Here is a 26,959-nt window from a genome sequence, read left to right as displayed (position 1 = left end):
TACTCAACATCTCTACCTGCATGTCAACTGATATCCTTGAACTTCCAATGTCCCAAACTGAACTTTCAGTTTCCCTCCCATCCTTGGTCTTCTCAATTTTTTGTACATGGTAATCCTTCTAACAGCTGCCAAAATCTTTGATGCCATCTTCACTCTTTCCTTTCTCTCACACTCCTCAACTGATCTTTGAGCAAATGCACCCAGAATCCAACTGCTTTTCACCAACTCAACTACATCTCCTTGGTCCAAACAGCTATTTCTCACATGGATTACTGCAATAGTTTCGTAAATGGTCTCTCCGCTTCTACCCTGGCCCCTCCCTACAGTCTGAGCCTAAGAAAGCAGCCAGAGTCCTCCTTTCAAAAATAAGCGAGATCATGTCACCCTCTGCTTTAAACATTCCAATACGAAACATTCTAAGTGAAAATGATGACTCAGTAAAAGCCAACGTTCTTACAAAGGTCTGTAAAGTCATACCTCTCTACCTCTTCTACTATGACTCCTGTTAACAGTCTACTCCAGCTACTAGCCTTCCTCCTACTCATCAAATAAGCATGAGCCTGGATGCTGTCCCCACTCGGTCCTATACTCACTTTCTTGACCTCCTTCAGGTCACTGATCAAATGTCACAGACCCAGTGAAGTGTCCTGACACTCTATTTAAAAACTGCAACTCTCCACACACCCAATTCCCCTAACCCCCTTTTCCAGTTTTATCTTTAGTGTTTATCATTCTAATATACTATACAATTTACTAATTTTTTTCTTCTTTTCCAAGTGAGAGAAAAGGAGACAGAGAGAGAGATTCTTGCATACTCCCGGATGAGGACCCACCCGGCAACCCCCGTCTGGGGCCGATGCTCTGCCCATCTGGGGCCATGCCTGCAACGGAGCCATCTTCAGCGCCCAGGGCCAATAAGCTTGTACTAATCTACCAATCGAGTCAAGTCATGGCTGCAGGAAGGAGGGAGGGAGGGAGAGAGAGAGAGAGAGAGAGAGAGAGAGAGAGAGAGAAGGGGGAGAGGGGTAGAGAAGCAGAAGGTCGGTTCTTCTGTGTGCTCTGACCTGGAATCAAACCAGGGACATCCACACACTGGGCTGATGCTCTACCACTGAGCCAACTGGCCAGGGCTAATTTACTAATTAAAAAAATTTTTTTTCTTTCCCTACCCCAGACCCCTCCCCTGGAATGTATAACTTCTAGGGAAGAGATTTTTAATTTTTTTTATTATTCCTAATAGTCAGAATAGTGTCTAGCACATAGTAGGTGCTCAATAAATATTTGTTGAATGAGTCAAAAACAATTTGGGCTTCCACACTCAAATGTAATGAACCATGCCCACCTGATTACAGGGTCATCACTCTTAACCTCTACACAATGCAGTCTATTTCATACAACAAAATACTACAACTGTTTACCATACTTTTCCAACTAGAATCAATAGCAGGTAGTATTTGTTATATGAGACAAGTACAAGATAACATTCCTGTTTTAAAATAACACAAAACATAACATAAAAAATTCCAATAACATAACAAAATACATTAACAAAAATTTAAGAAAAAAATGTTTTATCACATCCCCCAAACTATAAATTTTGGAAAGATACACAAAGATATTAAAAATAAGGACACTAAAGAGAGGTTTCCCATCTCTTCCTCTCTGTAGTGCCCTTATTTTTAATAAATCTCTCATAGCAAAAACTTTACATTACGCTCATACAAATATTAGAAACATAAAAAGTTATATAGTTTCTAAACTGTTGATGCTTTAGAGCAGTGGTGTTTACTAGTTTTTGACATTACTGATATTTAGGTACTTGTTTAATAGGAAAGAAAAAAGAGGGACCTGTGAGGAAGAGGCATGACGGAAGATAAGAGTACCTATAAAATTCTTCTTTTCCAGCCTTCCCATCGTTGGAGGGTATGAGCCATCCACCATCAGCCAACTGTGCTCCCTTTCCAGCCCACAGACCCGCCTTCCCGAAGTAATCCTGAGTGTGAAACTGAAAAGACTCTGCATTTTTGCTGTTAATTTTTATGCAATGTTTAGAGACGCCATACATATATAGCTGCATAAAAGCAATAGAAAAAATTGAGAATGAATGAAAACACACAAAAGAGCATGTTTCACAAAATAAAACCAATTGTAACAAACCAAAAGTGATTTCCCCCCCAATTTTTCACTTACATATTAAAATATTCACTAGGAAAACATTTAACTTATTTACTAGATGCTAAAATACTTTTGTACTATGTGCCCCACACATCTGAGGGCCTGAACCTTTTTCCTTCCCCTGTGTATACGCCTTCTGCTCTATCTGCCATTGGTAGTCATTGTGGAGTAAAAATTTAATGTTTTACAAAACCTCGTGAGCTCATAAATTTAGAAGGGAGGGAAGAGTAACCAGTGTAAGCATTTCAGGGAGTCTGACCTCAGGAGGTCAGATTTCTGTCTGGGCCTGGCCTACTTCTGAGGTGCTCACTTTCACCACACAATATCTATTCCTTTATTCAGACTTGACTTTGGAGTCAGACTCCTTGCTTTGGAACTGTGGCTCTTCTCCTTTCTAGGTAAGTGACTCTGCGGCAGTTACTTAACCCTCTCAGTTGTAAAACGATGTGCAAAATAATAGTGCCTTTCTTTTAGGTGCCTTGTGAAGATTAAATGAGTTATAACCAGCAGGCACAGAGTTTACAAGAGTGCCTAGCACATAGAAAATACTCAATAAATGCTGCCTATTAATACTACCAATATCATGCTCACCTCTCCAGTGCCTAAAATGCTAACTAAATAGTGCTGGCTTACGAAGAGTCCTCTTTTCAAAATGTGACTAGCTCTTAGTGGGCTCAGGACTACGAGTTATTCCAATTTAAATTCAATGAGACTATTTTCCTCTAACACCTAGCCAAGAACATTTATAGTGATGAAATACATTTTGAAGGGGAAAGAGAAATACTGATTCTGAAACATGATCACTTTGCAGGATAAAGCAGCAGAGAAGGCTGCCCCTGTGGGTGGGTTAGGACACATGATGATTTCATTCATCCATTCACTCCTGCTTCAATCCGTTATTTCTTTAAACAGAACAATTTGTAGATACTAGTTAGTAAAATTACATGCTGCTATAAAATCTATCAGTGTTGTTGATAAAAGCATACCTGTTTATGGGAGCATGCAGAGGGAACTTGGCCTTCTACTGCTACTTTCAGAGAGATTCTAGGCACAGTGGATGTTTTTGCAAGATACAGGCTTCCTGGCTGTGGAAATACACGTTGCCTGTATTTCTCTTCAATCCGCATATTCTGTTTATCTCTGGCGTTCTGAAGATTTGTAATTAAATCTATTCAGGATTAAATAATTAGCAAACATAATACTGAGTATAAAAATATAAAAGCACAACCCTTGCTTTATAAAATTATGCATATCAATTAGCTCTAATTTTAAATCTTCAGGAGTAAAAAATGGTTTCAATTTCTAAAGAATAGAAATAGATATATTATTTTTATTTCAGATTTGGAAGAAAATTAGTAGCCTGATAAAAAACATATTTCAGTAATAGTAGTCCTAAATTGTGTCTGATTAACTTTTTAAACAAGTAAATCCACAAGTAGTTAACTTTGAAAGAAAATATTAGAATAATTTAAACCTAATCTTTGGCCTTGGAAAAATCTAAAGCATTAGAGAAGGTTTTGAAATTATTAATCATCACAAATGGGAAAAAATCCTCAAAGTTTTATTTAATCTAAGAATTATCTAACTGAAAGGCAAAACTATATCCTCACTGATTTTCATACCATACCTAAAGGTTCTTCACACTTTGTGGAGATCACAGGTGTTACTTGATTGGACTTATCTTTGTTGAGATGATGAATTTCACCGTCATTATTATTTTTACATCCACCAGAGCCATGTTCACCTACGTTTTTTTGTTTTTGTTTGTTTTCCTCCAAATTAGTATTGCTGACAAGACACTGATCATCTCTGTGAAAATGTGATTTAGTTTTAAAAGGTGGAACAAAGACTTTCATCGGTTTGCCTGCAGTAATCGAGTGTCTCCTTTTTTTTATTCTTGTGTCAGAAACCCTATAAGATGGCTGCCCTGAAACTGATAAATTGCTTGAAGATTTTTCCAAAGTTGGCTGTTCATAAAAATGAGATTTGGACAGGAATTCTTGACCAGGCTCAGTAAAATTTGGAGTCTGTATTTCCTGCCTTTTCTTCGCTGTGCTACAATGGGGAGAAAATAATTGTTTGATTAGTTACTAGTAAATACACACACAGATACATATAAAAATTATGGAATACGCATTTTTGTTGGAGAACCTCACTGCTACCTGGTGATACTATTCTGGTAACTGTTTCATATTTCATCACGGTTACCATCCACTTTTCAAGTCCGTCACAACTTCTCACACTGACTGATGCCAGCCTTTGACTTCACCACCTACTTCTCATAATAGAAGAGTCTGTCCAGCGGGATCCTTGCATCCTTCCCCTCCAGGTCTATCTCCTCCCTTACCTCTATCACCAGACAAACAGCTATAGTCTCCTTTTCCTGGCTAACACCTACACCAATAACTCAGTCTTTCCAGGAGCCTCATTCTTTCAGTTATTATACCACCTCCTTCCTTTCTCTTTCTACCACCTGTGGATACCTTTCCTTTTTTCAGTGCTCCTTTCATTTACCCAGAAAGCCTTCCCCACTCTGGAAACACTTTTTCCTTGGCCTTGTCTCCCCCTTCCAGTTCATACTCACTGTTACTTACCCCTCGTGGCCAACCTTCCTAAACAAGTCATCTAAACCACCTATTTTACTTCCTCAACTTACATTCATTGAACTCTCATTTGTCCTTCTAATCTATAGAAATTTTTCTCAAGTTACTAATAACCTCCCAAACGCCAAAAATATTGCTTCATGTGTACACTCATTCTATTAGATATTTGACAGCTATGACAGTGACTTTTTCCTTTTTGAAATTCTCACCACTAATATCTATCCCACCATTGTCCCTTTATTTCTTTTCTTTTGCTGTTTTTTCTTCTTCTTTTTCAGTCTTAAAAATATTCTCGTCTCCAAAGTTGGATTTCTGTCCTATACATTTTCCTGGGTGAGGTGAGTCATACCCACTGTTTAAATTATCATCTACCTAACAATAAAAATATTAACTTGTAGGCCCTGGCCAGCTGGCTCAATGGATAGCGTGTCCACAGGTGTGCCAGAGGTCGCAGGTTTGACCTAATTAGGGTACATACATGAGGCAATCAATGAATGCACAACTGGATGGAGCAACTAAGTGGAAAGAGTTGATGTTTCTCGCTCTCTCTCCCTTCCTCTCTCTCCTTCTTTCAAATCAGTGGGGGGAAAAATATTAACCTTGTAGCTCAGGCCCAACTTCCCCGTAGGTGTTATTCCTATGATTTGAACTGCACACAGTACCAGACAGCCCTACCTGGATGTTCCACCCTCACTTCAAACTGAACACAGCTAAACTAAATTGATCATCTTCCCAGTATACCCATTCTTCTCAATATGTGATGTCATGTTGAACCCCATACTTCCTTTTGCCCAATCCTACACCTCTGTAACTTGAAGTTACCCTAGAATTCATTTAGTTACCCATTCATCTATCCATTAAATATTTAACAAAGTCCTACTATGTGCCAGGCACTGCTGGCTAAGGAATAGAGTGACAAACAAAACAAAATCACAGAGTTTACATTCTAGCCGAAGGGAAGAGATAAATATGTCACATGGTAGTATATGCTATGGCTATAAATCTTCTGGTAACTGGCACCTGGAAAAAAGTCTTTAATCACACTTATTTGATATTTTGGTCAGTGATAAGATTCTGGGGTGAAAATCACTTCCTCTTGGAATTTCAAAGGTATTACTTTGTATTATACATTATAGAATCTATTATCTTCTAGCTTCCATTGTTAATGATGAGAGAATTTATACCATATGATTCTTGAAACTTTGTTTGAAACCTGCCTATGGCCCTGGCCAGTTGGGTCAGCGTTAGAGCATAGACCTGGCATGTGGAAATCCAGGGTTTGATTCCTGGTCAGGGCACACAGGAGAAGCAACCATCTGCTTCTCCACCACTCCCTTTCCCCATCTCTCTATCTCACTTTCCCCCTCCCGCAGCTATGGCTCAAGTAGTTACAGCATGTTGGTCCTGCCTGCTGAGGATGGCGACAGGCACTAAAATACAGTGTGTCCGTAAAGTCATGGTGCACTTTTGACTGGTCATAGGAAAACAACAAAAGACGATAGAAATGTGAAATCTGCACCAAATAAAAGGAAAACCCTCCCAGTTTCTGTAGGATGATGTGGCAGCATGTGTGCATGCGCAGATGATGATGTAACACCATGTATACAGCAGAGCAGCCCACGGCCATACCAGTCGAGATGTGGATGGTACAGAGGAAAGTTCAGTGTGTTCTGTGGCTCGCTAAATTTGAATCCGTGACCAAAGTGCAACATGACTATCGGCACATTTATAACGAAGCGCCACCACATAGAAATAACATTACTCCGTGGGATAAGCAGTTGAAGGAAACTGGCAGTTTGGTGGAGAAACCCCGTTCTGGTAGGCCATCAGTCAGTGATGAGTCTGTAGAGGCTATACGGGATAGCTACCTAAGGAGCCCTAAAAATGTGCGTGAGCCCACATCAAACTGCACTGAATAGGTATGAAACTGGGAGAGTTTTCCTTTTATTTGGTGCAGATTTCACATTTCTATCATCTTTTGTTGCTTTCCTGTGACTGGTCAAAAGTGCACCATGACTTTATGGACACGCTGTAGCTCAGTTGCTGAGCAATGGAGCAAGGACCCCAGATGGGCAGAGCATTGTCCCCTAGTGGGCTGCCAGGTGGATCCCCGTAGGGGTGCTAGTGGGAGTATGTTGGCCTTCCTGCCTCCCACATAATAAAAAAAAGAAACTTGAATATTTAAGGTTCCTAAGGTTCCTATTTGCCTCAGGTGTTCAATTATTTCACAAGGATGTTTCTTAATGTGGGTCATTTTATTCATGTGCTCACTCAGAGGACCCTTTTAATCAAAGAAACTCATGTCCTCCAGTACTGACAAAATAAATTTTTTCTTTGAAATTTCTCCCTTCATTTCTCCTGGTCCTTTCTCAAACTCTGAATTTTCAGACTTTTCTGATTATTTTTCAGTCCTTTCTTCATCTCTTTCTCTTTTTGTTCTACATACTGGGTGTGCTCATAACTTTGACCTCCTATTACTTCTACTGAGTTTATTTGTGCTATCATATTTTTAACTTCTAAGAGCTCTTTTGTACACATTTTAAGGATGCAGTATGTTCTCTTTCCTGAGAATATTAGTAAGTTTTTAAAAAGTTTTCTTCCCCTTGCGCGGTCTATACCCTCTAAATTCCTTTCTTTTCTTTCCTATCTTCCTTCTTCTCTCCCTTTCTCCCTCTCTTCTATTTTTCCTTTCCTTTCCTCTTTAGATACTATCTCTCTTAGAGGCTTCTTCTAGTGATGGATGTTCCTTAGCTATTCTTATTTCAGAGGAGGCACTGGAGAGCTGACTGAAAGCTGTGTGCTAGTAGGCTTGTCCACTGTTGACTTTACTGTCTGGTGATCTGGCTATGTTGTTTCACTTGAGTACCCGCAACTGTCGGTCATTGTAGTCTTTTATACTATGCTGGTCATATTCCCGAGAAAAATATTTTCTAGTCTTCTGCCTGAGGGCCTGGCAGCCAGCAGTGAAAACCAGGCATGGGAAGGAGTCTGGAGCCTGCCTACCCAATACACAGATTTTACTTCTCTGTGTTCAGTACCCTCTCCCACTCCATCCCCAATTCAGAATCCCTCCAATTCCTCTTCTCCTGAGAATAACCTTCTGGAAGAAGGAGAACTGTCTACATGCAATGGCAGAAGGGGTATAGATGTTTCTTAAACAGATTTTCAACGAATCTTCTTATTTTATACTTCACCTTCTGAAGTACATGCTGCTGGATTTGGCATTTTATAGCTTTCTAAGTCTTTCATGCATTTTGGCTTCCCAAATTTTGTTGTTTCTTCTTATCATTTTCCTTGTGGATTTATACATTTAAAAGGCATCTTTGTAATTTTAGTAGGGTTTTAAGAGAGAAAAATATTTCCCACATATTCTATCTTTTTGATAATGAATTTTGAGTAATTTCCTTAACCTTACTCAACCTTCATCCATAAAATGTGATAAAATCTGTTTGACTACTTTATAAAGTTATGAGTCTAAAAAATGAGCTAGTATATGGGCAGCACTATAAAGTACAAACTCAGTACACAATGATTTAACCCTGATGCAGGCCTTCAAAAAGAAAGCATTAATTACTGTATGCATGTTAGTGTCAGTATTTTTAGAAATATTTATGTAAAAAACCCATACTTTTTCTACACTGTATTAGTAAAATTTTTTAAAAATTTAAACACATCTTACCAAAAGGGTCCACAGATAATTGGCTCTAAAGAAATATGATGTATAAGCAATCTTCTATCTTTCATTGTGCCTAGAAAAATAATATTTTACATTATGGCTTAGTGAGAATGTATTTTATATTAAGTATTAATTAAAGTCTAATGGGAGATTTTATTTCCTATGTCTATTACACATATTTTAAGTATTTAAACACAAAATGTGATATAATTATAGACTAACATTTTCAATACATATAATAGATATTCAGTAAATAACATCAAAAGAAATCTTTGATTCATACATTGGTTATATCTCAAATAACTCAGAGTATAAACATATAAAATAAATCAGTATACATTTAGTAAGTCGATGTTAATCATAACTCAGAGGCGTTAGCTCATTACAAATGCAAATAGCAAATTTAAGATTTAATCTTATAAAGGTTTATAAGCTAAATATTAGATATTATTTGTTTTCAGTATGTAACCTGTACTTCTCATACCTCCAAGTAGTCCATTAGAATGGGACTGGTTGAAAAATCTAGAATATATTGATAGAGCCACATGATCAAGTACTATGCAATCATGAAAAGAATGAGGAAGATCTCTATGTACTCATTAGAAGTGATGTCAGATATATTCTAAAGTAAACATCAACAAACAAAGAAGGTATAAAACAGTGTATAATATACTGATACTGGCCCTGGCTGGTTGGTTCAGTGGGATAGAGAATCGGCACAGTGTGCCCATGTCCTGGGTTCAATCCCTAGTCAGGGCACACATGAGAAGTGACCATCTGCTTCTCTTCCCCTCCTTCTCACCATCTTCTCCCTCTTCCTCTCCCCTCAACCAGTAGCTCGAATGGTTCGAGTGATAGGTTTAAGTGTTGGCCTTAGGCGCTAGGGATAGCTCGGTTGACTCAAGCAGCAGACCCAGACAGAGGCTGCTGGGTGGATCCCAATAGGGGTGGTGTATGACGGAGTCTGTCTCACTATTACCCCTCTTCTCACTAAAAAAAAAAGTGCTTACCTTTTTAATGAAGTGATCTGCTGGTTAGCATCTTAACCAAGTGAACAAATCAACAAATCATTTGACACAATGTGCTCCAATATGAGGGAACACATGTGCACAGAATTTCTACGAGGCAGTCCTGCCAAAAATGTATAACCTATTCCTAGTCAAGTCTTTGATTCAGATAGGGATTAGAACAAAAAGTTAAATGGTACTATGAGGAAACAAATTCAGAATGTTGGACAGTCTACAAAGCAACTGGCTTGGTCATTTAAAATAAAAGCACACTGTAACAAAAAATAAAATAAATATAAAGAAGTCGAGGACTGCTGTAGATTAGATTATACCAGATATTAGGAAACTTTCTTTGGTGATAATGGCTCTGTGGTTAAACTATTATGAAATGTCATGTCTAAAACCAACACTCAAATATTTTAGCAAAAAAAAATGTATGTATATATACATATATAATCTCCATAGGCCTATTACTATATATGTTCATATATTATATGTAATTAGATAAACACAGCAAAATAGTAATACTGTTGAGTATAGGTGGTGGATATATGGGTATTCTCTCAACTACTTTTTGTGTAAAAATGTTCATAATAAAAAATTAGGAGGAAAAGAATCATTCATTGGCTAATTGTGAATGATGACCATACTGTGAAAAAAATTATAAAAAATAAGATGTGGCCCTGGCCGGTTGGCTCAGCGGTAGAGCGTCGGCCTGGCGTGCGGGGGACCCGGGTTCGATTCCTGGCCAGGGCACATAGGAGAAGCGCCCATTTGCTTCTCCACCCCCCCCCTCCTTCCTCTCTGTCTCTCTCTTCCCCTCCTGCAGCCGAGGCTCCATTGGAGCAAAGATGGCCCGGGCGCTGGGGATGGCTCCTTGGCCTCTGCCCCATGGCGCTAGAGTGGCTCTGGTCGCGGCAGAGCGACCCCCGGAGGGGTAGAGCATCGCCCCCTGGTGGGCAGAGCGTCGTCGCCCCTGGTGGGCGTGCCGGATGGATCCCGGTTGGGCGCATGCGGGAGTCTGTCTGACTGTCTCCCCTTTCCAGCTTCAGAAAAAATACAAAAAAAAAAAAAAAAAAAAAAGTTAAAAAAAAAAAAAAAAGATGTGATGATAAAATACTGTATATATTATATATATATATATATTATATATATATATAATATATATACTGACTTAAGATAATCTCCCAAAGGATTATGATAATATTTTATGCAATAGCATCACTGTTAGTATTACATACATGTTCTTCCACTTACTTCTCTTAGGACTATGTCAAAACCAATGGTTTTAGAAGGACAAGGTGTGCCTACATGCATACTATCTAACACCATTCTTTCAATAGCTAGAGTAGAGAGAAGTCACATTTTACACAGATTCTAAAAGCAATTTATCAAGTAGTAATTCAGTATGGTAAAAATTATCCTAGAAATACTTCTCATAAAGTATAATAATCATGGTTTTAGTTAGTTTCAACTCTGTTCAGAATTCTTGTGCAGACTAAAGTTTGAGAACCATTAAGTTAGGAGAAAGAATGAACAACTGAAATAATAGAGTTTCTGGACATTCAAAACAGTCTGTTTTTAAGATAACTTTCACATCTCTATCACTAAATGAAACATGAATTAGAAAATTCCAAAGTGTTTCTGCCTCATGTGGGATTTTCCTCATGTTTCATAATTAAGCCTCCAGTTTAATATAACCCTCCCTATCTGAGTTCCTCCTTTATAAACGAGGAACCAAGTATATGGTGAGCAAGTTATATATGCTTTATTTATTTTCAAGCATTTCATGGTAAGAACTTTGAATTTCAGTCTAAATGAGATAGAAGCCATCGAGAGTTTTACATAGTCAAGAGACAGGATCGACCTCTGTGTTACAAGTGATTCTGGCTGCTAATGGCAAAAACAGGGAGATAGGTTAGTAGCTATGCAGTGGCTTGGATAAAGGTTGGGGGGAGAGGTAAGAGGAAGTGATGAGATTTTGTTGTATTTTGAAGGTAGAACCTATAGGACTTGCTGGGTTGGGTGTGAAGTATGAGAAAACGAGGGTAACAGATGACACTGAGGCTTTGATGTGATCAGCTGGCAGAATGGCAGTGAGAAAGGAAAGGCCACAGAAAGAGTAGTTCTGGGGCAGGGAGGAAATTAGGGGTTCAGCACTGGTCATATTAACTGAGACTCATATTAGCAATACCAGCAGAAAAGTGTCAAATCAGCAAATTAATACATAAGCCTGGAGTTCCAGGACAGGCTAAAGGCTGCAGACATAATTTTGATAGTCAATGAAATTTAGGAAGAGGAGATCAAAGGACAGAGTCCTGGGGTGTGCCTATGTTTAGAGTAAGAAAAGAATAGGGAAAAACCAACAAAGACAACTGAAGAGTGGCCATGTACAAAGAAAACCAAGAGAATGTGGTGGTCTCAGAAGTGATCAACTAGCCTGATCAAGTGGTGGCAGAGTGAACAGAGCAAGGGTTGGGAACCTTTTTGGCTGAGAAAGCCATGAATGCCATATATATATATATATTTTTTTTTTTAGAGAGACAAAGAGAGAGTCAGAGAGAGGGATAGATAGGGACAAACAGACAGGAACGGAGAGAGATGAGAAGCATCAATCATTAGTTTTTCGTTGCGACACCTTAGTTGTTTATTGATTGCTTTCTCATATATGCCTTGACTGTGGGGCTACAGCAGACCAAGTAACCCCTTTCTCAAGCCAGCGACCTTGGGTCCAAGCTGGTGAGCTTTGCTCAAACCAGATGAGCCCATGCTCAAGCTGGTGACCTTGGGGTCTCGAACCTGGGTCCTCTGCATCCCAGTCTGACACTCTATCAACTGCGCCACCGCCTGGTCAGGCAACGCCACATATTTTAAAATGTAATTCCGTGAGAGCCATACAATGACCCGTGTACATTAGGCATTATCCAATAAAATTTTGGTGTTGTCCCGGAGGACAGCTGTGATTGGCTCCAGGCACCCGCAACCATGAACATGAGTGGTAGGAAATGAATGGATTGTAATACATGAGAATGTTTTATATTTTTAACATTATTATTTTTTATTAGATTTGTCTGTGAGCCAGATGTAGCCATCAAAAGAGCCATGTGGCTCGTGAGCCATAGGTTCCCGACCCCTGGGATAGAGCATTGGCCTGGGATTGAGGACCCAGGTTCAAAACCCTGAAGTAACCAGCTTGAGCACAGTTGAGCACAGGTTCATTTGACTTGAGCATGGGATCACAGACATGTGCCCAAAGGGGTCAATGGCTTGTCTGGAGCCCCCTGGTCAAGCAAGGCATGTATGAGAAAGCCGTCAATGAACAACTAAGATGCTGCAATGAAGAATTAATGCTTCTCATCTTTTTCCCTTCCTCTCTATCTGTCCCTGTCCCTCTCATTCTCTCATTTTTCTTATTAAAAAGACAATCAAAAAATAAAATCTTAAAAAAAAGGGAAGTGATCAACTATGTCAAATATGGCTGCAAGATGGAGTCAAATGAGCACACAAATGCCTGCTGGATTTGCCAACAGAGAGATCACCACGTGACTTAGGAAAACTGATTTTGGTGGAATGGTGAGGGTCAAAAGCTTGACCAAATTCCAGAACCTAGGCTTTAAAATTTTAAAAGTTCTCACTAAATTTTTATAGCTTTATAATTTAAAAAAATCCTTATTTTACGATCCATTGTACATTTACCAATTGTAGGGAACCTCTGCATTATACCAGGATATTATGAAGGAAAATATCACATAAATAAGGCAACATATAAAATTAACAAACCAAATTGCAAGGTCTTGACCAAAAAAGCTGAAAAAATAACTCTATAAGAATATTATGGTTATTTACATAGGGGAAAAATATGGATAAAAAGCAAATTTTACCATCTGGGGTGCTTTTCGAAGCCTTTAAGGATTTTCCTTGATTTTCCATTATCCTGTCAAATTCATCTAACAAGTTTCTTTTGATTGGGGGTTCTCCTAAAAAGAAATTTCCATAAAGCAAATAATGTCACTAATCATCAGAAAAATACAAATTAAAACCACAATGAGATATCACCTCATAACTGTCACAATGGCTATCATCAATAAATCAACAAACAAGCATTGGTGGGGGTATGATGAAAAGGGGATCCTTGTGTATTGTTAGTGGGAATGCAGATTGGTATAACCATTGTGGAAACCAGTATGGATGGAGTTTTCTCCAAAAATTAAAAATGGAAGTTGTCCCACTTCTGGGAATATATCCTAGAAAGCCCAAAACACTGACTCAAAAGAATATATGCACCACTATATTCATTGCTGCATTATTTACAATAGTCAAGATCTGGAAAACAGCCCAAGTGCCCATCAGTAGATAAATGCATAAAAAAGCTGTGGTACATATACACAATGGAGTACTATGTGCCATAAAAAAGAAGGAAATCTCAACTTCTGCAACAGTATGGATAGACCTGGAGATCATTTAGCTAAGTGGAATAAGCCAGTCAGAGAAAGAAAAGTACCATATGATTTCACTCATATGTAGAATTTAATGAACAAGACAGACTCATACATAAAGAGCAGTCTGCCAACTATAGGGGGAAGTGTGGAGAGAGGGTGGGTTGGGCAAGAGAGGTGAAGGCCAAGAGCAAAAAGGGACCAAAAAACCCTTCACAGACACAGGCAACAGTATGGGGATTGCTGGTTGGGGGGATGGGTTAGGAGGGTATAGGGGCATAAATGGTGATGGACAAAGACTTGAGTTGGTGGGGGGTGAACACACAATACAGTGTACAGAGATGTGTTGTAGAATTGTGCATCTAAAATCTGTATAATTATGTTAACTAGCGTCACCCTTATAAATTCAATAAAAATATAAATAAATAATAGTCTGTAATCCTTTTTTAAAGGTACTGATTCTTACAATGTGTTCAGCAAAAAATGTATAATTATAATTTAAACAGTGACCATTCTATTTTGAATAATAATATTCATTTTTCAATACCAATTTAATTTCTATTATTTTTAACCATTTAAAATATCACTATTTAATTGGGGCTAGGGATAAACAGATATTACCAGATACTGCAGATAAGCTACTTTTTAATAAAATAGCACTGAATGTAATTTTAAGTTTACTGGCAATAAGGAAATTTGAAATTTTTTTTCAAATAAACTTTTTAGAGTTTATTTGTATTAAATTCAAGAAGGAATTTATTTTATAAATTAATTAGACTGAGGAGAAAATATTTTTAAATAAGCAAAGTTACATTAAATATTAATAGAAGTAATATTTCTTATTTAAAAGTTCTATAAAGGCTGAGAGTAATTTTAAACCATAATTCTAGTTATACATTTTCATGTAATACTGGTAATATGTGGTACCAGGTGCTTTGCTTTTCAATGCTTTATTGAAAGGAATGAATTTGTAATATTTAATAAGATGTCCATGCAAGACTTTACTAAGATTATAACAAGATTATAACAGATACTTACCAATGAAGGCAAGAGCATCTCCTCTTCTTTTTTCAGTTCTTGAATTTAATAAAGCCATTTCCTCATTTTGGCAGGTAAGAAGAAAGTGTTTAGGACGACTTAGTTCAGAATCTGTCAGCTCACCATCTTCCATAAAAGCTTTGGCAATCTCCATTGCCTCTGTTTCAAAATAGTTTTCTGAATCTTTGGGGTAAGTCGAACAAACTTCTGTATTTGTTGTAATGGGAAGATTAGGAAAAGTTTCAGGTTTCCCAATTCCCATTTTCATATTTTTAGGCAAAGCTTCTTCTTTTCCCAAAAGATGACTGTTCTCAACAAGCAATGCTTTGCTTCCTAATAACAATGGTTGTTTAACCTGCTTAAACCGAGGACACACAGAAACTTCAAAAGAGTGAGTATTTTCTGAAGAGCCACTTCCAATGTTACAGTTATTTGATAATTTAAATTCTTTATTGCAGACTTTTTCCATTTTGCAGGTTGAAGAGTGTTCTGGGGTTCCCTTATTAATACAGGAGGGAGGAAGTAATTTTGACACATCTTGTTCAGATGTAGGTGAATGCAGAAGACCATATTCAGTTTTGACTGAGTCAAAGACCTCTAACATCCCCTTAACTTTGTTTAAGGCACTTTCAGAAACTGGAACCTGTTTTCCACTTGCTGTACTAAATCCAGAGAAAGCAGATGGTAAATTTTGGGACGTGTGTATCATAGCATCTTCTTTTGTGACCTTGTCTGAATGTTCTTCATTAGGTTCAAAGGATCCTTTAGAAAAGAGCTGCTCAGCACTCTCTTCTAGCTTAGAAAAGATGCATCTTGTCTTCTGTATGGTGGCATCTGACATTTGTACACATTTACCACTTGCATTGCTAAAAATCCCATAAGCATTAGAAGAGTCCATATTAAATTTACATGTTTCAGAAGCTTTCGAATTATTCTGACAAGGGAACATTTCAGAAACTGTCTCTGATCCAGACATACTTTGGCTATGTTGTAAAATTTGTTCATTCTGAATGTCAGCAAAAACCTTACATGAATGCATCCTGTGCTCTTCACTATCCAGATAGTTAGGGAAAATGAAATCTTCCAAATCACTCACTACCTCATGATAACCTGCCACAGTTTGTGTGTGGCCAGTGCCTGATTGACTCTCAGTGTTGATCCTAATGACTTTAGTGCAGTTATCTGCAAATCTCTCTCTCTCTTTCGTTCCATGTGAAACAAAGACCATTTGACCACTTGCTGCACGGAATGTGCGAGGACCTATCTCAAAATTATTTGAATTAGATACGACCACTTCTGTGGCTGTGTTTTTATTTTTGTATAATGAAGAGGTAGTCACAAATTTCTGAAAACAAGTATCTTCATTTACAGTTTGTGTGTTTGCGCTTGCTTCTTTTACGGTAGCTGTTACTTCAGAAAAACTAGTGTTTTTTCTATCTTTGACATTCTTCACTATTGGCTTAAAACCAGAATTATCCACTTTATTTTTTGAGAGAGATTCTGATTTATTATGTATCTCATTAGAATAACAAAAATCAGAGAGGTCTAAATAGCTATTAGACATGCAACTGTTTCTTAAATCAGCTGCACCTTGTTTTTCAGAGAGGTGATTTTTGTCATTTTCAGTTATGATACTGTTTGAGTGATTTCCACATGAAGGATTTTCTACATAATCCTCAGGATAGTCTTTTAAACATACAACCTTGGCAGCATTTACTTTTTCTGATTGGTCATCTAACTCCCCTTCTCTAAGCCATTTTTTTGCTTCAAGTAATGAAGCCTGACTCACAGAAAGTTTTCTACCACGTCCTGTGTAAAATGCTACAGCAGAATTTCCAATGGCTGAACAAATGGACAGATTTTTGTAACAAGTTGTAGGACCTTTTGCTGTTTTTTTTTCTATTTTTTCAATTTCCAGAGTGATACTATTCAGTATTTTGAAATTTTTGGTTTGTCTGTATAAATTATCACTGGGTAGTGTGGCAAACTCATTAGAAACAAGTTTTTTCTCCTTTAGAGAATTCTGCATTTCTTCATACTTTGGGGCAGTTGTGATTTCAACGGTCTCACATGCCAATTCAAGCCCTTCTTTACATTCCTCTCTGTATTTTCGTGTCTTTGTCCCTTGATGGCTAAAATTAGTGGTTTCATAATTTTTGTCTTGCTTTTTTTCATCAAAAAGAGTTTTTACCTTGTCCAGAGATTCCTTCAGAATTTTTACCTTTCTCCCACTAGCTGTGTGAAAACCCAACATGGTAGGTTCTTTGATCTTTTTGATTTCACATTCTGGTCCTGGTTGGAGAGTCAGTAATTGATTTTCAATACTAACTGAGTCTATTTCTTTTAATGTTTTGTCTTTGACCATATTTGTTTCTTCACAACTTGAAATATCTATTTTGTTGACACTTATTCCAGAATGTAATTCAGAATTCAAGGCATCTGAAAAGTTATTCATTTCTGCACATTTTTTATTAAAGAAATTTACAGATTTATTTAATGAACCTTCCGAGATTCTGATATTTTTGCCACTTGCAGTCTGAAAGGATACATCAAAAACATCTAAATCTCTCATGTTTTGCCCCATTCTACTAACAGTTAACTGTTTGTTTGACATATGAACATGAAATGTTTCCTCAGCTTTCACAACTCCCAAACAAGGTAAATCTGATACACCTTCTTTGACTTGAGTGTTTCCCCCCTTTATAAGCTGGCTAGATGATTTTAGATCTATGTTGTGCTGACTAATACATGGCAAGACATTTTCATCTTTATGAACACAAATTGTATCATTTTTACTTGAATCACTGTCATCAGATTCTAAATTATAAATACTTCTACCAGCACCAGTACATTTGTTATCTTCATTTTCTGTGGTTTTCTTCTGATCTTCAGTATTTTCTACAACAAAAATTTCAGCAGTCATCTCAGTATTATTTTGTTGTATTGGTTGGCATTTATTTTTTTCATTAAAATTTTTACCACTTTTAAAATTCTCCACCTTAAACACAGAAACAACAGAATCATTACATTTATTTGAAGAGAAACTTCTTGGATCTACTTCTGCAGAAGCTTCCTCATTAACAGTCTCAATGTCACAGAACAGTCTAACAGCTTTTTGTAGGGCCTGACTAGAAACATTCAGTTTTGTGCCACGAGCAGAATAAAACCCCACAAACTCCACTTCATTTTTATCTGTTAAATACCCCAAAGCACTTCTGTTAGAGTTGCTTTCCAATGAGCAAGCAAACTTCTGCCTACCTGCAAACTTCCTGTTTCTGTTCACCTGGCTGATAGACAGGGGGTTAGTTGTGAGAGGAGGATCAACATCTTTCCAATCCCCAGCAGGGGCATGCAAGATAGGAATTTGGTTTTCAGGCATTTCAAGTGGATTATTCTGTATCAGGTGACTTGCTTTTCGAAACTGTGTAAATTCAAACTGACTTCCTGATTCTTCCAATATAGTAGAAAGTTCTGTAATTTCTGCCTTTTGGCTAGGTGTTAAGTTATGATTAGAATTAAAATCCTGCTTCAAAGACAGAGTTGGAGGAGTCGTGTGACTATTTTCATTATCAGAAGCAAATGTACTACTCTGCATACACCCAGATACAGTATCAGTTGATGGTGAATCAAGTGTCTGAGGTTTACTTAGTTTCTTTTGATTTTCTAATGATGAGGTATTTATCATTTTAATGCAAGCTAAGCTAGTAGAAAAATGTTCTTCAATATCTTTGAAGAACACTTTACTTTTCTTAATGTTGTGTTCAGAGAGTTTTATCTCTTTATTAGATGCTGTTCTGAAGCCATTTCCAAAACTGTGATTTGAAAGGGGATCTGAGAGTTTTGACCATTTGTTCATGTAATCATTATTTTGGTTTGACTTTTTATCTATATCTAAAGACATGTCTGACATTGAATCTTCACTTGGAGTCAGTTGGTGTGTTTCATTCTTTCTGTTCTTTTTAAGGTCATGGACTTTATTTGATGAATCAAAATCTTTTGTACTTGACGTTTTGGCTGCTTGTCTGTCATCTCTGCCTGTATCTACTACCATGCTAGAGTTCTTGAGAATAGGATCTCTGACACAACTGAGGCCTGCCTCTTGAAGTTCCTCAATATTTTCTAAATGAGGAATAGTCCATTCATTAGTTATTTCAAAGACAAAATCATTTCCATTGTCTTGGGAAAGTTCTTCAGAGTTTGAATTGACAGCTATTTTTGAAATTGAAGTAGTTTTTTCTTGGTCTTTTTGGATTACTGTAAGATTTAGATTTTTGTTGAATTGTACTTTCATAGAAGGAGATGCTACTGTTAGATACTTTTCAGGTGACAACAGCTCAGCTTTTTTAGAATTTTCATTTAAAACACATATTTCTTGATTCTTTTCCATGGAAATACTTTTGGTTAAATCAAAACCAGCTTCCCAATTCTTACATTTTACTTTCTCTGATGTTTTATATGATTCTTTTCCTCTAGAAATCACAACCAAGTTTAATGGAGGATCTTTGGAGCCAGAAGTTAAAATGCTGGTATTATCAAGGTCACATGAAATGCTTTCTTGGGATTGAAAGTGAACACCATTATGTTCTATTTCTGAATGTGGCATTGCAGAATAACACTCTGCAGGCAAGACCTTTTCTTTTATGTCTGAAACTCTTTCGTTTTCTGGATCTTCTTTACAATATTTTTCCTGCAAACATGATAGACAATCAGTTTCTGTGGCTATAAATGACTGCAGTTTTTCTTTATTAATTTTTGCTTCTTTATAATCAAGATCCTGAGATATTATTTTATTATTAGAAAAACTGCTTTCATTGTTAATACATTTCCTCAGATTTGTCCCAAAAGAGCTGGTTAAAGACAAAGTTGGTTCTTTAGAATCTTTCAGTAAACAGTTTTTGTCCAAAGAAGACTGCAATAAACCTATGCATAAAAGACAAAAATGACAAAATAAAATTAAAGTACTATCAATCACATTCAGTAAATACATTTCACAAAGCTAAAAGGTAATTATAACAAGAATTACATGAAAAGCAAGAAATAAATATCAAGGTTTAAAACAGAAAGAATATTAAATATTCTATATTTTGAAGTTATTACATTTTCTAACTAAAGATAAATAGGACTTAGTATTCTTTCTATAATATCACAATTAGGACATATTCCAAAAAGCAGGTAGTGATCATGAATAAAATTCAAAGTAATTTTACTGAAAAATAAAATTGTAAAAATTCATTGTTAATATTGGTGTAATGGAAGATGGAAAAGCAGGACAAAACCCAGAAATTTGAAAAGTAACCCTTTCCTTCAGTTAATTCAGTATCTCATATTGAAAGAACACACAAAAAGCCAACTTCTAAAACCAAGTTCTATTATATATATGAATGGCCTGAAAGATGGCATAATCTCAATTATGATGGCAAATGAGTTAAACTTCTCTGTTCAGTTAATTTTAAAGGCTCTCTGAATTTCCTATTAACAAGTCAAAATTATTAATCTGATTTTCTTTCAGCAGTGACCACTACTACATATTAACTGCTTTATTGGTATTAACTCTATACAGCATTAAATGCTTTTTTTCTGAAAATTAACCCAAATTGCCAACAGTTCCTCTGTACTCCAGGTCCACCAAACCTATTTTTGCTGAGATAAAATTTTCTCAAAGGGAATTAAAATTACCTTTAAACACAGAGTTTAGCTACTTAAATGAATAAAAAACAAATTTTACTATCCATAGCCTAGATACAGAGATATGGTAATAACTCCCAGCAATCTCTAAATATTTAAGAAAATTATGTAACAATAATGAAAATCACTATTTCATTTTAGAACTGGCTTATACTAAACTTAGCTAGTAATTACCTGTTTTTACTCTTTTTCACTTGCTTTAGTGAAAACAGATAGTAAATAGCACATTATTTACATAATTGCCCAATTTGCATATAATAAACACTGGAAATTAAAGCATTGATGCTTATAAATCACATGCTTATAAATCACATGTTGTTCCAACAGCGATAATCACAGACATACCATACAAATTGATATAAGTTTTATGAAATGGTTTTGAACATTGGTAACCAAAAGCCTAAATAATAACATATTGACACTACCTGATATTGAATACAGTTGACCCTTGAGCAACATGGGTTTGAATGGAGCAAGTCCACTTATATGCAGATTTTTTTCAATAAAAATACAGTCAGGCCTGACTGGGTGGTGGCGCATTAGATGGAACACAGGACTGAGATGTGGAGGACCCAGGTTTGAGATCCCGAGGTTGCCAGCTTGAGTGCGGGCTCATCTGGTTTGAGCAAGGCTCACCAGCTTGAGCCCAAGGTCACTGGCTCAAGCAAGGGGTCACTCAGTCTGCTGTGGCCCACGGTCAAGGCACATATGAGAAAGCAATTAATGAACAAGGAAGGTGCCACAACGAATTGGTACTTCTCATCTCTCTCCTTTCCTGTCTGTCCCTCTCTCTGACTCTATCTCTGTCACAAAATAAATAAGTTAATTAATTTTAAAAAAACAGAGTCAGGGCCCTGACAACCTGGCTCAGTGGATAGTGCATCAGCCCAGCATGCCAATGTCCCAGGTTCAATTCCTGGTGGGGCACACAAAAGAAGCAACCATCTTCTCCACTTTCCCTCCCGCTCCCCTTTCTCTCCCTTTCCCCCTCCCACAGCCAGTGGCTTGATTGGTTTGAGTGTCAGCCACAGGCACTGAGGATAGCTCAGTTGATTATAGCATCAGCCCCAGATGGGGGTTGCTGGGTGGATCCCAGCCAGTGTGCATGCAGGAGTCTGTATCACTATCCCCCCTTTTCTAACTTAAAAAAAAAATTGAGTTGGTACTTGGTATACCTGGGTTTTGCATATGCAGGTATAACAAACCATGGGGAAAAATAGTATTTTCTATCTGTGGCTGGGAATCCACAGATGCAGAGGGATGACTGCATGCATTGTTCTCATTTCTATATGAGGATTTTGGTAGCCTGAAACCAGCTCCCCACTGATACCCAAGGATGACTGAGTTTTGGGGAAGTCAAAAGCTATACTCAAATTTCTGACTGTACAGGGATTGGCACTTCTAACCTCTATGTTGTTCAAGGGTCAACTGTACAAGATACAGAGATTTAAAAACCAAAAACCTACAGAACCAAAGCAGGCAGTATACTTTTTTAAAAGATTAAAGAGATTCAATTATTCAAATCAGAGAACTTGTCACCATCCACGTAACTGTCACCAGCCATGTAACACACTTCACACACACTAAAAGGTACCTGAATCAGCATTTGTAACTGTAGAAAGTACTTCGAAAGTGTTTGCTTCAACTTGGGCAGAATAGTTAGTTAGTCCTGATTCTTGACCTTTCTGCATTTTTAGACCTTGATAAGATGTTTCATCATTTATAGTATATCTAAACTTCCTAGTTTTCTTTCTCAAAGTAGATATTAAGCCTGTATTCTTTAAAGCTACAGAAGTATGTTTCATAGTGACTGGCCAGCTTCCTTTATCAACTGAATTTTCACATACAGAACTCTCTTTCTGGGGGAAAATAGTACCAATATCCAGTTCACTTTGACAGGCTTCAGGTTCTTTAAAGTTTATATCAGTCATATTATTTGAGAAAACTGCAATGGGTGCCTCTTCAGGTGATTCTCTTATGCTGAATAGAGACCTTTTGATACCCCAAAGAGGAGAAGCTATTAGGGAAGTTTCAGCTTCTGTGTGCTTTACCACAGGAGTGGAATCTTTATGTGATCCAAGACACTGTCCTTCATCTCTCTTATTCATCACTGTTTCCTCCTTTAGTATCTTCTCTGTCTTTAGTACACTTGAAATACGTGAAGAATTTTCTAAAGTAGTAGAGTTAGTACATTCCTTCTCTGTGCCTGTAAGGTCTTTTTCAGAATTATTTTGGTCACAAGAAGAAATATGCAGTAGGGGTCTTCTTCCCATTTGGGTTCCATTTAGACCTGAGTGGGTTAGATGAGACCATTCAAAGGCTGGGGACTGTACAGCTTCCTCAGACATTCTGTCACTTCCTTTCCCAAAGGGCATCTGACTCGTTATTTTTGAATCTAATGGACCACTGTCATTTGGTTCCATTTCAGCTACAAAAGAATGTTTATTTTCTTTCATTTGTTTTTTAACATCTTCACATCCATCAATTTTTGCTTCATTGAAAATATTTTTCCTAGTCTTGCCAGTTTTTATTTTTTGTAGATTTATTTTTTTATTACATTTAGAAACACATAATGAAAAACTATCTTCTTCAGAAATATCTCCAAACTTTTCATGTACTTCATCTTCTGGGACATTTGACCCTGACTCTCCAAAATGGTCTTTGCAACTACTTACTTTACCAAATGAATTCCCCAATGCTGTTAAAATTTAAAACAGAAGCATATTAATAACATTTTATAATACAACCATATAATTTATACAACTCTCACAACCTTTTTCATAAAAATACTATATACTAAATAACATATAACTGAATCTGTAAAGGGTTATCCTGAGCATTCACTATTTTTTAGGGGGCTCCCACCCTTCTCCTTTTCTTCTGATAAAGACAGATTCCAAGGAACTCAAAGCCCTTATTCATACTCTGATCACCAATAACCTTTCTTTACCAGCTTTACACGATTAAAATTCACCCAATCTTACTATACACAGTTTAATATTATCAGATGCTTCAAATTAATGTTGTGGCCCTACAACAACTAAGAATAACATCTAACTTCATACATACACACGCAGAGATATCCAATTCTACACATTTATACAGATATAGGTACGTACATACTAAGAGAAATGCAATATTCCAATAACCTGAATTGGTAATATTTGATATATCTGCAACCATATTTACGCTCAAATTAGAAAAGAAGATTTTTGCATTTTTGTTAATAATAAGTATTATTTATCATCTCTATATAAGTTTTGAGTAATGGATCTTGTTTTGTTTTTGTGTATCACAATAGCACTTGAAGAATAGCATGATGCTTTAACAGTTTTATCTAGACCAGGGGTAGTCAACCTTTTTATACCACCGCCCACTTTTGTATCTCTGTTAGTAGTAAATTTTCTAACCACCCACCAGTTCCACAGTAATGGTGATTTATAAAGTAGTGAAGTAACTTTACTTTATAAAGTTTATAAAGCAGAGTTACAGCAAGTTAAAGCATATAATAATAATTACTTACCAAGTACTTTATGTCGGATTTTCGCTAAGTTTGACAGAATAAATCTTTATAAAACAACTTACTATAGTTAAATCTATCTCTTTATTTATACTTTGGTTGCTCCGCTACCACCCACCATGAAAACTGGAACGCCTGGCCTGACCTGTGGTGGCGCAGTGGGATAAAGCGTCGACATGGAACACTGAGGTCGCCGGTTCGAAAGCTTGGGCTTGCCTGGTCAAGGCACATATGGGAGTTGATGCTTCCTGCTCCTCCCCCTTCTCTCTCTGTCTCTCTCTCTCACTCCTCTCTCTCTAAAAAATCAATAAATTAAAAAAAAAAAGAAAGAAAACTGGAACGCCCACTACTGGGCGATAGGGACCAGGTTGACTACCACTGGTCTAGACCAAATTTTCTACCCTTAATACCTTCAATCATCAAGAAAGGGGAAGCAATGTGTTTTCTCTTTAAGGGGAGTAAAACTTCAATGATGTCAATTAAAAACAGTCATTCTAATAACCATAAAAAGACTTACCATGACTTTTAGCTTCTCTTTGCTTTTTTATTTCATTGTCTGGCCCAGAAGGAATAAACCTATCATTTTTCTTCAGACTTTCATCGTAGTCAGAAAAATAGCTTTTCAAAACCTAAAAAGGTTATATTTTAAAATTACTAACATAGAAACTCTTACTACTCATAAATATTCACCTTATTCTTATACAGAGAGACAGCAGAATTTTATAGGATCTCAAAGAAAATAACATATAGAAACAGGTTTAGAGACTTTCTCAAAGGCTTAGGTAAATCATAAATTAAGAATGAAAAAGCAGAATAATTTTTCAAGGAGTCCTAAAAATTATAAGCAACTACAACAGCATAATCAGTTTGTTGTATTTACTTACAGTAGTAGTGTCATAAGGAAGTATAGCCGCAGGTGATTCTTCATCTCTAACTGTAAAAAAATTCATTCAAATTACCTATACCACATTGTACATCACATAACAAAGTTAAGGCAAAAACTTGTATTTTTCAGTTAGACACAAAAGACACATATGAAACAAAATGAACTGACCCAAGTACAGTATTTAGAAAGGTCAATCAACATATTGAATAAGCTATACTAGCTTCTTTAGTATCATTCACTGGATGTTAAGAAATCATGGTTTGGGGATTCTAACACTAAGGTAATACTGTGTACTTAAGACCTGGAGAATCAGATGATGCCATGGGGTCTTGACTTGAAAGCTAACACTTGGAGACTTTAGCATTTACTGTACTTAAATAATACAGTCTAAAGTCACATCACATGTTAAACACTTTTTAATTTTCCACAATGCTTTTACCTGTATTATTGCATTTGAGCAACAACAGAGCAAAGCTAAATTCCCAGCTAAAGAGGAATCAAAATGGAAAATCCTGGTTTACATATAAATTAATCTGATTTCTTAGAATACTGCCTATTGTACTTCTGATTTATACCAGTCTGCACTAAATAAAATAAAACTATTTTTAACTCATACACTAATCAAAGACAGGATTATCTAATCCAATTACTATTTAATTACCTTTTCCTATTTTATTTTTAGGAGAAAGTAGAGATGGTAATTTATCAACATCATTTACCTCTTATAAAAAACATTTGATGGTATTACCTAAGAGCACAGTTGCACTAAGGGTTGGTGGTGTGGCTAGAGAACTTGACCAAGACATATCATGATCCACCTCAGCTCCTAGACTTTCAGAAATATGTTTCTGTGTCTGACCCTGGAAATGAAGAAAACAGTTTATTTCACAGAAAGATATAGATGAATATTTTTTAAGAATATGACCGTCAGCCTGCGTATGATGTCCCAGGTTCGATTCCTGGTTAGGGCACACAGGAGAGGCACCCATCTGCTTCTCTACCCCTCTCCCTCCCCCTTTTCTCTCTCTCTTTCTTCCCCTCCTGCAGCCATGGCTCAACTGGAGCAAGTTTTCCCGAGGCACTGAGGATGGCTCAGTGGCCTCTGCCACAGGCACTAAGAAGAGCTTGGTTGCTGAGCAATGGAGCAACGCCCCAGATGGGCAGAGCCTCGCCCCTAGTGGCCTTGCCATGTGGATCCCAGCCAGGGTGCATGCGGGAGTCTGTCTCTGCCTCTTTCCTTTCATTGAATAAAAAAATAAAAAATAAATAAATAAAAGAATATTTTTTCATTCACTTAATTTTTATCATTTACTGAATGCCTATTAAGCTTATAGGTACATATTTGTAAAACTGAGCAAAGATATGACACTTGAGAAATTCTTAATTACTACGTAACAAAAATAAATTGGACAGAACATTTACCTTCATAAGTTTCGGTGTATGAAATAAACTTCCACATGCCACTGTATGTGAAATAAGGAAAAATATTACTGTTTTATTTTTACTATAATTTAGAATATTTAAAAAATAAAAAGCCTTGTATTTAATCATACCTGACATTTTTCTTTGTGGTGTTACATGGGTACATCGCAGAACACCAGGACTAAAACAAAACAAAGCAAATCCCTCACATTATTCAAGAGAACAGAAATGGCAAAAAAATTTGTACTAATCTTACTGGAAAAAAGGACTCTCAGTCATATCAACTATTAGAATCATACTACTTTGCAATATTTTATATTACTTTTTAAAAGTAAATGTTTCATGAAGACTTAAAAATAATCACTATATTGTTTCAAATGCCCACTGAAAATAATGTATAAAGTACTCATAAATTTCAGTTGCTAAAAATGATATATTTTGAATTTAAAATTATGTAAAATGTATCTATAATAGCATCATATTCTCTCTAGTGATTAAAATACACAAATAA

The 26,959-nt window shown here is 36.7% G+C and overlaps 1 protein-coding gene across 1 annotated transcript in view; it reads right to left on the bottom strand.

Annotated features, from left to right (window-relative positions):
• BRCA2 (BRCA2 DNA repair associated) overlaps positions 1 to 26,959 on the bottom strand; it is a 72,096-nt gene that overhangs the window by 34,288 nt on the left and 10,849 nt on the right. Inside the window, exons 5-16 of the mRNA XM_066369106.1 lie at positions 26,580 to 26,629; positions 26,449 to 26,489; positions 25,775 to 25,886; positions 25,025 to 25,074; positions 24,658 to 24,769; positions 22,215 to 23,318; positions 14,936 to 19,855; positions 13,343 to 13,438; positions 8,458 to 8,527; positions 3,803 to 4,230; positions 3,162 to 3,343; positions 1,884 to 2,071 (exon numbers count right to left, since the gene is read on the bottom strand). Coding sequence (XP_066225203.1) covers positions 1,884 to 2,071; positions 3,162 to 3,343; positions 3,803 to 4,230; positions 8,458 to 8,527; positions 13,343 to 13,438; positions 14,936 to 19,855; positions 22,215 to 23,318; positions 24,658 to 24,769; positions 25,025 to 25,074; positions 25,775 to 25,886; positions 26,449 to 26,489; positions 26,580 to 26,629 — 7,353 coding nt within the window. The remainder of the gene's footprint in view (positions 1 to 1,883; positions 2,072 to 3,161; positions 3,344 to 3,802; positions 4,231 to 8,457; positions 8,528 to 13,342; positions 13,439 to 14,935; positions 19,856 to 22,214; positions 23,319 to 24,657; positions 24,770 to 25,024; positions 25,075 to 25,774; positions 25,887 to 26,448; positions 26,490 to 26,579; positions 26,630 to 26,959) is intronic.

This window comes from Saccopteryx leptura, chromosome 2 (assembly GCF_036850995.1).
Source record: "Saccopteryx leptura isolate mSacLep1 chromosome 2, mSacLep1_pri_phased_curated, whole genome shotgun sequence".
Taxonomy (NCBI): domain Eukaryota; kingdom Metazoa; phylum Chordata; class Mammalia; order Chiroptera; family Emballonuridae; genus Saccopteryx; species Saccopteryx leptura.
Note: the sequence above shows the minus strand (reverse complement) of the source record. Positions and strands in the feature narration are given on the sequence as shown.